Source organism: Papilio xuthus, unplaced genomic scaffold (assembly GCF_000836235.2).
Source record: "Papilio xuthus unplaced genomic scaffold, Pxut_1.1 DF828952.1, whole genome shotgun sequence".
Classification (NCBI taxonomy): domain Eukaryota; kingdom Metazoa; phylum Arthropoda; class Insecta; order Lepidoptera; family Papilionidae; genus Papilio; species Papilio xuthus.
Window position 1 is genome coordinate 2,915,684 of NW_013529697.1, and position 12,286 is coordinate 2,927,969.

General features: G+C 32.0%; 3 protein-coding genes across 4 annotated transcripts; 1 reads left to right on the forward strand and 2 right to left on the reverse strand.

The window, feature by feature from the left end:
- Positions 1-249: 249 nt before the first annotated feature.
- On the reverse strand, positions 250-2,825 carry LOC106123448 (probable glutamate receptor). Its single transcript, XM_013319786.1, has 7 exons — positions 2,813-2,825; positions 1,848-2,037; positions 1,601-1,771; positions 1,150-1,367; positions 653-864; positions 360-511; positions 250-259 (listed from the first exon to the last, which is right to left on the reverse strand). The coding sequence occupies exons 1-7, from the start codon at positions 2,823-2,825 to the stop codon at positions 250-252; spliced, it is 966 nt and encodes a 321-aa protein (XP_013175240.1).
- A 1,534-nt stretch (positions 2,826-4,359) lies between these two features.
- Positions 4,360-9,068, forward strand: LOC106127632 (acyl-CoA Delta(11) desaturase). 2 transcript variants are annotated; one of them, XM_013325781.1, is made up of 6 exons: positions 4,360-4,633; positions 6,866-7,216; positions 7,359-7,489; positions 7,862-8,067; positions 8,308-8,493; positions 8,690-9,068. In XM_013325781.1, exons 2-6 carry the CDS (start codon positions 6,910-6,912, stop codon positions 8,928-8,930), a joined length of 1,071 nt encoding a protein of 356 aa, XP_013181235.1. In that variant the 5' UTR covers positions 4,360-4,633; positions 6,866-6,909; the 3' UTR covers positions 8,931-9,068. The 2 variants fall into 2 exon arrangements, with proteins under 2 accessions (XP_013181235.1, XP_013181243.1); XM_013325789.1 differs by having other exon boundaries at positions 6,913-7,216.
- A 1,258-nt stretch (positions 9,069-10,326) lies between these two features.
- LOC106124199 (uncharacterized) lies at positions 10,327-12,050 on the reverse strand. Its single transcript, XM_013320673.1, has 3 exons — positions 11,849-12,050; positions 11,457-11,566; positions 10,327-11,088 (listed from the first exon to the last, which is right to left on the reverse strand). Exons 1-3 carry the CDS (start codon positions 11,916-11,918, stop codon positions 10,576-10,578), a joined length of 693 nt encoding a protein of 230 aa, XP_013176127.1. The 5' UTR covers positions 11,919-12,050; the 3' UTR covers positions 10,327-10,575.
- Between the last annotated feature and the right edge of the window lie 236 nt (positions 12,051-12,286).

The window sequence follows — 12,286 nt, forward strand, 5'->3', positions numbered from 1 at the left end:
TAAGGAAATTATTATAAATCTAGAGCTATCTAGGTACATAAATTTATTGATTGTAACGACGTACCTTTTCATAATATCTGAAATTCGGTCTAGATTTCTATGTGCAATACATCAATGGATTAAGGATCGATACCGTTATGATGATAAATATGTAACGAGTAAGGAACAACAGCAGCTCTTACATTGTATGTGTATTTGGAATTTAAATTGCCTAGCCTTATATTTTGCAAGTCGATTTACGCGATGTTTTTAGGTCACGCTGTTAACGTCTCAAATTATGGAATACACTTATGGAAATAGGTACTCCATACGCATAAAATATCAGAAATTGAGTGTAACTCACGGGGAACCGTTTATACCTTAGAGTCGTACGTGCTGCTCTTTGTTCAGAGAAAAACGCATAATCCTGTTTTGCTGCACGAAATAATCCTTCTTCTGCCGACGACACCAGATTCTCCGCTTCAGAGTAGCCGCGTATGTAGAATGCGTTCAGCTGAACGTCCTTCGTAGACTTTAAGAGAAAAAATACAAAAGTTACTATAGCTACACAAAATCTAACTTTATAATAGTTACATTTCTTTATGGTGAAGTTCCCAACTGCAGTGGATGTTTCATGGGTGATAAATTATGAAGATAATCTATATGTACATACCATCAGGTACATTTGATCCGGTCCATTTCGTATATAACCAATCTTTAGATTGGATGACTGCAACACAGCCGAGACCGTGTCTACACTGGCGACTCTGACAGACAACACTGAAGTTATGAAAGCCGCATAAGAATTATACGTCACCAACGCAAATAGAAGACACACTATCAACAATATACTTGCTGCAGGATTTGAAGGTGTTGACGAACCACCTGCAAAATTATAAAAAATTGGTTAAACTTTAACAGAACACAGCTTTTTAGGGAGATTATGCGATTCTATTGTGTCAAAATCGTTCTAATGGCACAGTGCCACGTTTTAACTGTCTGCATTTCACTTGAACACAATGCTTAATCTGACATATTTTTGTGCTCGGAGCATTCTTAAAAATGTTCCCACATACTTAAATTTGATAGACATTTAGTTTTAATTGGTGTTTAGGTCTTATATAATATAGAATTATTACATTGTAGTATCAACAAAAATAGTAAATAGACCTTGCTGACATAATATTCCAGTGGACCACACTAAAGCCTCAGTAAATCTCATCGAGCTGCGATTAGTCACGAGGGGTGTGAATTTGTTGATGATATAAATTGCAATTGTTGACACGAGGCCAATCGCGAATACACATGCCAGTAACATTGGATTAAACGGAGCCAGGAATATATCTCGCACTGCTGTCGTTTCTTGATCTCGTATGTAAATATTAAACCTGTAATTACGTATAACATAGGATCTTACATTTATTTCACTATTATGATACAGATTCGCCAATAACTATGCTTAGTCAATGCACTGGAGATTTATGGTAAGAGTTATATCCGGGAGTGGATATCTTTTAACTTTAGATTAACAAAGAGTTAAATGAATGCAGATTAAGTATGTTAATTGTCATTTTATACCCTAGTCAAGTTAAAATAAAGAATAGATATAATTATGTTTCACATTGTTTCCGCCAGGGGGAAGACAAAATCCATATTTTGATTTCGAGAAGCGTGTGACGTCACAGGTTCAAGCGCTATATCTATAGAGTTGTCCATCAAAGCGCCAAGTAGACCAGTCCAGGTACCTTCGTACGTTTGAAATCCTAATTTATTGTAATATTGCATATAAGTCCTGCAAACATTAAGAAGGTTGTACCGCTTATATTCTAGGTTAAAGAAAGACTATATTTTCCAAACCCAAAGCTTACGTCGCGTTAAGTCGATCAGTTAGGAAATAAAGAACATCGTTGAATAAAGTTGTGTCTACGTCTTTGGCCTCGCCGCCTTCTTCAGTAGAATTACAGGAGCCAAATCGTAGATGTTCGCCTACAAACTTACGAGCTTCGACAGGGTGAGGCGATTCCACGAATGACATAGACCGATTTCTATCCCATACACCTTAAAAAATTAAATATATGTTAAAATAATGAAACAGGATTTCACTGCCGATTCTGCACTTTCTTATTCTATTTCAAACTTTACTGGTATCAAAATTAAAAAAAAATCATTTATTTTGTAATTGCCAATTAACAAAAATTAGTAATGTCGATTTTACAAATAAAATAATTAACAGCTACTCGTTTAAAAAAAAACAAGAATATTTTTCCTTAATAAATATTTATATCAATGCAGTAACATCTTCGCTCGAAAAATCGCACGTTTGATAACTTTATTTCTTCTATTTGATAACAAAATATAGCACAAAGAAAACACAGATATATTTTTCTTCATTATGGATGATAACTTTACCAAAAGATCTGGTAAAAAAATGTTATTGCTACACAACTGTAAGTATATTCCGATAAATGTTGAACATTACAGTCTATTTTTTTAATAATCTATAATATTTTAAACGCACACTACTTTCTTTAAATCTAAAGATGAACATCTAATTATTAAATTAATTGAAATTAACGTACCTAAAGGGCATCCATATAAAGTTCCATTTATACGCACTTTAAAATATTGCACTAGATAAAAGACCTGATCATTGTTTTGCTTTTTCAAATTAAAACCCATCCTATTGAATATATTTAAGAATAAGTGACTTATATTGACCGCATTAAAATGTCTGGAATAATTATAATATAAAGATCCTGAAGCAAGCAAAGGTAAATATTTGTTACCGCTTTGATATGTACTGTTTCGTTTTAAATCTTTAAATCTTGTAGACCTCTGGTGGACATTTTCGAAACTATTCTTTACATAAATCAAGTGTTTATTACCATTACGTTTGTTGTTTTTTGCTTTTGATTTATCTGTCGGTCCATTCTCTTTTATATTATACCGGAAACTTTTGTCACATAGTCCAATATCTTTATGAACCAATCTTTTTGTGTGTAGGGGATATGCAACTACGATATTTGCATCGAATCTTATGTCGGTCTCGTTGAGAATATGATGAACGTGTTCGTAATCATCATGTGTGCGAGCCGCAATCAACCAATCAAACCAAGCTTCGTTCATTCCAGAATCATGCAACTGTAAAGGAGTAATGTTTTTATACCTCTAAACTACATCTCTTCAAGAAAGTCTATACAAATAGTATAATACTATTCATAACGAATTAGAGCAAAATTTGACACAGTATAAGTAACTTTAGTTGATCAAAGAACGTGCAATCTTTGGTTATAAATTACGTTAGAATTTCGAACATTGGGACACCACTAGTAAAAATAAAGCATGTATATTAAAAAGCTATTTATTACCTTGTTGATATTATTAAAGTTGTCCGTATGATTGGATTGAAACGTTGGTAAAATAACCGTAACACCCAATTTCGATGTAAAATTAGGCTTGCTTGAAACATCCATAGCCGTCGCTATCCCGTTAAGGCTCAAACATTTTACCAAACTAACAACAGCCCAATCACAACCTTAAACAGTACATAAGGATTTACTGAACTAGTTAATAATTCACTAAAGAAGACTTATTAGGAAACTACACTAAAATAATGCTTATGTACTTATTAAAGAACTAAGCGTGCGGCAATTTCTAATAATAATCGTGTCGCTAATTATTATTGTGTAGTAAAAAATATTAATTCAAATTACCTTCGTGTAACTTTATAACATTAATAATCTCTGGACATCCCAATTATGTCACAGCTCGATCCTTATCACATTCATCATCACATATATACGTGCTTAATTATTTTAAACAGTTACTAATTAATAATTATTATTAATCAGATAGATTAGTTGCATCATTAATTAAATTAATTAATGAGCACCCTTAACAAGGATAAATTATCTCATACTTATAATGCTGATTAACTAACTATTAACGAATTGTATTCCTGTATTAATTAATATTGATACTAAAGCTTTAAATTCTTTTTCCAAATTCCCCACTGACCGTAACATAAATCATATTGACCGGCCGGCCGAAATACTAAATGAATTACCCACAACACAAATACATATATGTGAAAATTCATCACAATATTCAGGCAGTCCATAATCGCTTTGACCGTAACATACTCATCGCAAATCTCTAAGAGCTTAAAATGCTGCGACATTTTTATCAAGATTTACAATTTATTTATTTTGTTGACATACAGCAATCTCGGATCTAACATTTACAAAGTAAACCGAGACAACTAATGTCAAATCGATCGTTAATCTAGGATCAACACCTAGTCTCGAATGATAAAAGCAAATATATCCAAGAGGTATAAAAGTGAAATCGCCGAAAATATCGTTGTAGATACGACGTTTATATGGAACATATTTGATTGTCACATTAAACTAAAGATAAAATTGATTATTATGGGAAGTTATTTGCTAATTTGATTTGTTATGAGACAGTACGTGACCAAATGAATGCGCAGTTGGTGTCGTGAAAGCATCACAGACACGTATCTTTACTGGACGTGATAGTGACCAATTTAATGCATTACTCAGTTGATAATCCGCTGTGCCTGTCTTCAAGTGTAAAAGTGTAGTATAAATTTGTGTACCATTCTCAGTGATATACCTTCATATGATAACGGGTACGTAATTTTTTGTACATAAGACAATAACTATGGTGAAACAAAAGAAAAACCCTACTAAGAGTGCATAGTTAACCAGCTTGTGCCCGCGACTTCGTCTGCGCAGAATTTATAACAAACTTAGTAGCCTTCCAGGCTATGTTCTATATCAATGCCAAATTCAGTCGAGGTGTTTAATTTTTATTGTGTAAGAACCTTCTGACTGTTACAAACACAACAAAACGTACAAAAAATAGAGAAATCGCTTCAACCGTTCACGCGTGATGTCGCGTCAAGAGATATAGGGTACCATTTTTATATTATACTAGCGGTGGCCCACGCGTAGGTTTGAAAAAAGTTCCCTATAAAATACCAGCATGCATCAGGTACCTTCTGGCCAAAGTCTCGTCAAAATCGGTACACACTCTCCCGGAGGTTACTCGGAATAAACGCACTAAATGTAAATTTTCTTTTGACATTACATACAGACACTCCAATTTCATTATTATGTATAGATAGATGTTAATATTGTATGATTAGATAAAATATATTAACCTGATTCCAAATATGATGTGTACAAGAGAGCTTGATTCCAACCCCGCCACACTGCGTATTCCAGTATTAAAGGAAACGTATTTAACACAGATAGAGGACATTTCGTTTCAACAAAGCCAGATGAAATTATGTACGTACAAATGGTTACAAAGAATACGTTGGATCTCATCTGAAAAGGAAAACATAAAAATATTTATCTCCATCGGTACAGAATTTTTTGTTTTCAGCTAACAATTAAATATGTCGCAAATACAATTTTTAATAGGGACAAAAGAGCATATTTGTATCTGAACACAATTTTACATTTTCTTCAACTAAAGTTGATAGTAATTTAATCTTTGGTTCCTTATTTTCAATTTAACAAATTAAATTAAAGACTTCTTTTGGTAGATAACTCGTGATTAGTTACTGATTTAGTTCAATGCGCACTTCTCGTATATATGTGTATTATTGTGAAAGAATAGAAATCCACGGAAAATTAATGACATATACAGTAAAGAACAAGCTTCATAGACCACTTTATTATCCACAAACAAATCGTTAGTCATAAATGTTCGTGATATTGAAAATTCTTTCTATTGCGACAAAATAAATGCAGTGTATATGCAAAATAAGGTTTAATCTGCAGATTCTCCAAATGCTTACGAAGGAATTCTAGTAATACCTTCCTCGCAGTTGATATAACGGACCTCAACTGAATACAATTCTTAGAGTGAAAACGTAGCGAAAGATTCTACGAAAATAAATCTAACATCTAAGCTAGAACTTTTTTTTTATTTTACATTGTTTTTAATTTATGAGGTTCTTCTATCAAACACTTTATTGAAAAATAGAGTAATATAGTATGGCAAATGGATATCGTAACTAACTTTGTCACACTCTCTGGATTACGGACATGTGTTTCTATATATCCTACCAGTAACAAAAACATGATTAATTTGTACTGTCAAATTTCCACCTCATAAAAGATTTAAATTTGATTTAAGGTATGTGCCAAGTCTTCTTTTGTATGTGACTAATAGCCTTTCCGATATTGTTGGTAGTGACGGAATTATAAATAGATATTTACCGTCGCGTCCTATACCATCCACAAGGGTAGAATTATTTAAACACGTGACAGCACGCACGTGTATCAAAATCAATAGGTTAAAGGAATTGTATGTAATCCATCATTGCATACAATTTCTAGTATTTTTCAGTTCAACAATGTTTTTATTCATTTTATTTACAGAAAACATTAGCTGCAAACATTACCTAATATCATTTTATCTTTGAAATCTATTTTTTTCTATATAATTAATAAAATTTTTGTGTCTGTAATATAAAAAAAAATTGCGAACATGATTTATTTGCGCTGCTGAAGACAAAAAGCCTTTTTTTATTTCTGTCTGCAATGACGTCCTTTTGTAAGTACGCGTTTGTTCCGGACAATATCCGGAATGGCTGAAATTTTTAACGCTATTGACTGGAAGGTAAACGATGTATATTTACTTTATTTTCAGTGCAATATTAAGACACTAATTTTAGCAAAAAAATAAATAACCTACTTAACTAGAAATGAAAATTTGTTTCGGCTTGACACTATTACCAATGCGTTAATTAATAGTATAACACCTTATATTATAAATTATTAGTAAATAATTATAATAAGCACTTGATCACTTTTTCTGTTATAGTCTTATCGTTTTTCTGTTTCAGGATTAACTTAACGATACACTAAATGTGAACACGCTTTTTCTTGAATGAAAATGGCATTCTCATCCGTCACGAAGGCGAAGGAATATCTCAAGACAATTAGTAAAATCTACAGCAATTACTACATGCAAGATGATTGCTCTGTTGAGATATCGAGTGTGTATGAAGATACGCGTCCTCGGGAACCAGAATACTTAGCTCCCTTACGCGAATGGGAAAAGAAAATGGGATTTGTAACAGCAATTCGTTGGACGAGTGCTATACCTATTGTAATCTTCCATTTGATTACTGCTTTATCAATTATTTATTCTGTTATTGTAGGCAGTATACCTAAATGGCAAACATTTCTGTTTGGTACGTACAATGTAACATAATCTTTATTTTATTTTTTTATTTTCCAATAGTCCAGATCAGACCTATAACCAGGTTAACTTCCTAAAAGCGTTTTGCGTTGCTGATAAAAACCAAACTTATGCATATTTCAACTAATTTCTAGGATACTTTATGGGTCAAGTCGCAGGATTCGGTGTGACTGCCGGTGCTCATCGCTATTGGACGCATAGATCATACAAAGCTACTTTTCCGCTGCAAATTATCCTCATCATCTGTTATTCCGTTGCTGGTCAGGTATTTAAATAGTTTTTACATACAATGACTGATCACAATAAAGGCCCATAACCAACACTAATACAATTTTGGTTTAAGAGTTTTAACCCTAAAATAATCGTAATCGGTAGTCCTACTCCTTTCCTGTTCGTAATCTTCATAAAAATGATTGTAAAGTTTTATAGCAATATTCTTGTGCAAAAATAATATACGAGCAAGTAGTTTGTCCGATAGGATTAACTGTAAACCATTTTTTTCTACGCCTGAAAGACTTACCTAAGGTTACTATAATCTACCGCTGTGATAAATGCCTATCAAGTAACCAATTTCAGAGTAACTCCTAGAATCGTATATGCATGCCGGATCAATATTTAAAAAATGTTTTGTTAACAGAACAATATTTATAACTGGGTTCGGGACCATCGTATCCATCATAAATTCTCGGAAACGTCAGCTGACCCGCACGACGCTCGCCGTGGCTTTTTCTTCTCTCACGTCGGGTGGCTGATGATGAAGAAACATCCAGACGTCATCAGAGAAGGAAGGAAGATAAGCATGAGAGACATAGCCAATAATCCTCTCGTTCAATTTCATACGAAGTAGGTAAATTCTCACTACAATTGATTGCAATGAACTAGATTGTGGAACTCTATGCATTATTAGCTTTTTTTCATATGTAAAATGATAAAGTCCAAAAGGATCTTTAATATTTCCTACTGAATTTATACATTACCCTTATGAATAGTATCAAGAGTATTATTGTGTTATAGTGTCTGTTAATAGTCGCAAATTCTATGTTATATTAAAAAAAGTAATCTAATGTGCTTTTTAATTTTTAGGTACTTCGACGTCTTTAAATTTGTCTTCTGCTTTTTTCTTCCGACGTTGATACCAGTGTACGGTTGGCATGAAACTTGGACTAACGCTATTCTATCACAGCCTATATTGAGATACGCTTTAAGTCTCAATTTCACTTGGTCTGTCAACAGCTTTGCTCACATTTGGGGAAATAAACCATACGACAGGTAACTTGAATAACTAAAGACCAATTTCACTTAAGTGTAAAAATTTAAAACACCTTATTTGTAAATCTTCTTACTCAATAGAAATCGTCGCAAAGAAATGGCACAACTAGACCTGATGTGAAATAAAAAAAACATATTATTTAAATGTGAGAGAAAAACATTAATAATTTTATTGACCATTTTTTATTGATTTTAGACACATAAGACCTGCTGAAAACTGGGGGGTATCCGCCGTAGCGATGGGTGAGGGTTGGCACAACTATCACCACACATTCCCGTGGGACTACAAAGCATCAGAACTGGCATACATCAACAACATCACCACAAGTCTCCTCAACCTATTCGCTAAAATAGGTTGGGCGTACGACTTGAAAGAAGCTTCGCCGAGTCTCATTAAGTCCGTTATAAACAACAGGGGACCAACACATCACCATTAACCGTGGTAAAACAAAGTGCACATTTTAAGGCCGTTCAAAGTCAGGTGAAGATAAGTAACAAGCGCGTCTCGTGTGAAATGTCGGGTCGCTATAAAGTTTGGATGGCACTATATTTTACTTTTAAATACGTGATATTATAGCAAAAATAATAAGTTGCAAATAATTGGTAATTAGGAAATTATATTTTATTTAATAAAATAATACCTTAAACTTAGTATTTATTACTTATCCATTTTGTTCACAAGCTAACGAATTCTTAGGAAAACCCATAACGGTCACTTTATGTAACAAACGTAAAATGAATGTATCATTTGTATACACTTCACACAAAGTAAATGGATCAAACGTTAAAATAATCTTATGTACAAACTTAGGATTTATTTATATGTATCTATGTATATTTGTAAGATTCCAAGTAGACATCACATACATATAATTCCAGAACATAATCAAAATAAAAAATAAGCAATCATTTTATCGTTATTAGTGTCGATATATATAACCTAAAAATATCTAATCCACGGCACAAAAGTGCAGCGAAAAAAGGCATCCGAAAGCCTTTTGTGGGGTTAAATTCGCTCAATGTATCTTTTACAATATAAAATTCCTTTTCGCAAAATTGATTCTCAATTAGACGTCAAACATGTATGAAATACTTCATCTATGGACTATATATCTAAGTTGATACATATTCATTAAATTAAAATGATTACAATATTTTTATCAATATGAGCCTCACATGCAAGATTCGTTTCGACGAAACGGCCATCATCTTCTTTCCTAGACCTTTATTACATCTCTCATAAATGCAAATACATATCTAAAAAATTAGAGCATATCGGACTTTATGTTAACTGAAACGAACTTCAAGAATGCGGGATCCGTACCTAGTATAGCCTTGATGACTAGATTTACAAGCCCCTTGTAAAAACACTCGGCAAACATTCAATTACAAATATTGCTATTTAAGAGTTAACTACTTATATTTAATTTTATATACAATAAAATATTTGTGAACAGATTACATTAATTAAAAAACCATGACTAAACATTATGTTATAGTTGTGCAAGCAGACTTTCTTAAATTTACAAAAAACAGAAAAAAATTACAAACGCCAGCAATTTTACTAAATAAATTTCTAGAACGCAGCAGCTAGAACAGTACTAAACACATAGGTCGATTACTTATAACCTATTCTACTTTTATTATTCTAAAAAATTATATATTTAAAAATGCACAATATATGACGACAATTTGTTGTCTAAGGATTGAACACTATGTATGTATATAATATAATCCTCCTTCAGAGACAACACAAATGCTAGTAAAAATATAATCAAAAAAGAAACAAAATAATTTTTTCATTTTAAAACTTTATGTAACATGTATTATAATTGTAAAAAAATGACTTTTATCACTAGAAAATCAAAATATAAACTAAATATCAGCATTAAAACACTGAAATTATAAACATGCATTAGTACAAGGAAATTGCCATTTTATGGCTAACTCAAATAATTTAATTTGACTGCAAAGTATGTTGTATGTAAATGTGTACCTACAATGACATAGTGTTAAAACTGTCATATACAAGATTCAAAGCTAAATAAGTTCAAAATCAGTCTTGAAATGTTGTATAAAAACTTATTTTAAATTACCATTGTTTATCAATTCTAGTTTATTTGCATCTGTTGCAATTTTGGGCTCTTTCACAGGCCTGGTATTATCTTCCTTTGTTGTCTTCCGTTTCAAACTGACAACTTTGTTGGAGTACACACCATCACTTGCATTATCACTGTTAGATATTTTTCTTTTTTTCGTTTTAGTGACAACAATATCAAAATCTGATGAATCATCATCGAAACCACAATATTGAGGTACGGAACGGCCACTTCTAGTAGATCTTACAGGTTGAATCCTTGTGGTTTCTTCAACTATTTGTAGCGGTGGGGGCCATGCAGCAAAATTAACAGATTGCCTAGCTTGGCGATAATTATTAATTGACATTAATTTAATGTAGACTGCAAGTGTATGAGCTTTCTCTGCTGGAGTTAATGTATTTGGCAATATACTCCAAGGCATTCTCCTATCTCTTACATTAAGGAACTTTCTCTTCATTTTTATTTTTGGTGTAGTATTACATTGAGTATCCTCAGCCTGTAATGCAGATGTTAAAATTTATAAATAACAGAGACATAAATGAATATTAAAAACTTATTTACACATAAACATATCAACCCACAGAAACATCAATCAGTAGGCATAATAAAACCTCAGGATAATTTAGTATCAGTAAGAGGGAAAACTAAGCCTTTGAAACAATAATATTAATCTATTATTGTATTACTATTGTATCTATTATCATCTTCATCTTGACTTGTTGAAAACTGATATTCATTTTTTATGACAACCTACAGCTGCACTAGATGAGAATTTAATATTATTTCTACATACATTAGGGTATTGACTGGATTACAATGACTCAAGATATGTTTTTATGTGTGCATGCTATGATATACTACTACCTTTTGCCTGTGTAACTCTTCTTCATTAACTGTTGACTTGGAATTTTTTAAAGCTTTAAGAAGATCTCTCATTTCATCTTTACTGAGGTTTTCTTCATTTAAATCAAATTCTGAAATACAGCATAATGAACTTGAGCAAAGTCTAGGGATATCGGACCATATACGCAAGAATCTTTGATAGTAAATTAAATAAAACATGATCCTTTAATGCGCCGTAAATCTTGAAAACCAATTCGCCATGGTAAGACTTAAATTTTTAGGCACTTTTTGTTTGAATGTATTCTGGTTTTAAATCTTCAGTATCTTGTTTAATTTTTAGTTTTATATTCTATATTTTATCCATAATTCTATCTCAAAACGAAGAGAAACATTTTTGTAATTTACATATTTACCTTTTAAAAGATGTTTCATCGTTTTCATCTCCGAATCGCAACTATCATCAGAAGACAATATAGACTCCATTGCAATTTTAATGTAATAATTTCAATATTCTTAATTAGATTCAAATTTCGTTCTAATTATAACCGATACAATTATTTATTTTGATAAAAGATTACTCTTATTTTGTAAATAAAAAACGTCATTCGCTTCTTTTGTTTATGTTTGCCAGCATTAAAAAATGGAATATCAAAACAAAATTGCAGCCTACATTTATATCCTTAAAGTTAAAAAAAGGAGAATAAGTTATATTGGTAATTCAAACATGGATCTCAGCAAGCAAAGAATTGTATTATAGACAAATTTTAAAGTATGTCTACTGTCTACGTATAGCGTATAGTCTCATCGTAAGTTTGACACACAACCACTAATGTTTTGTAGCAACTGGCAAC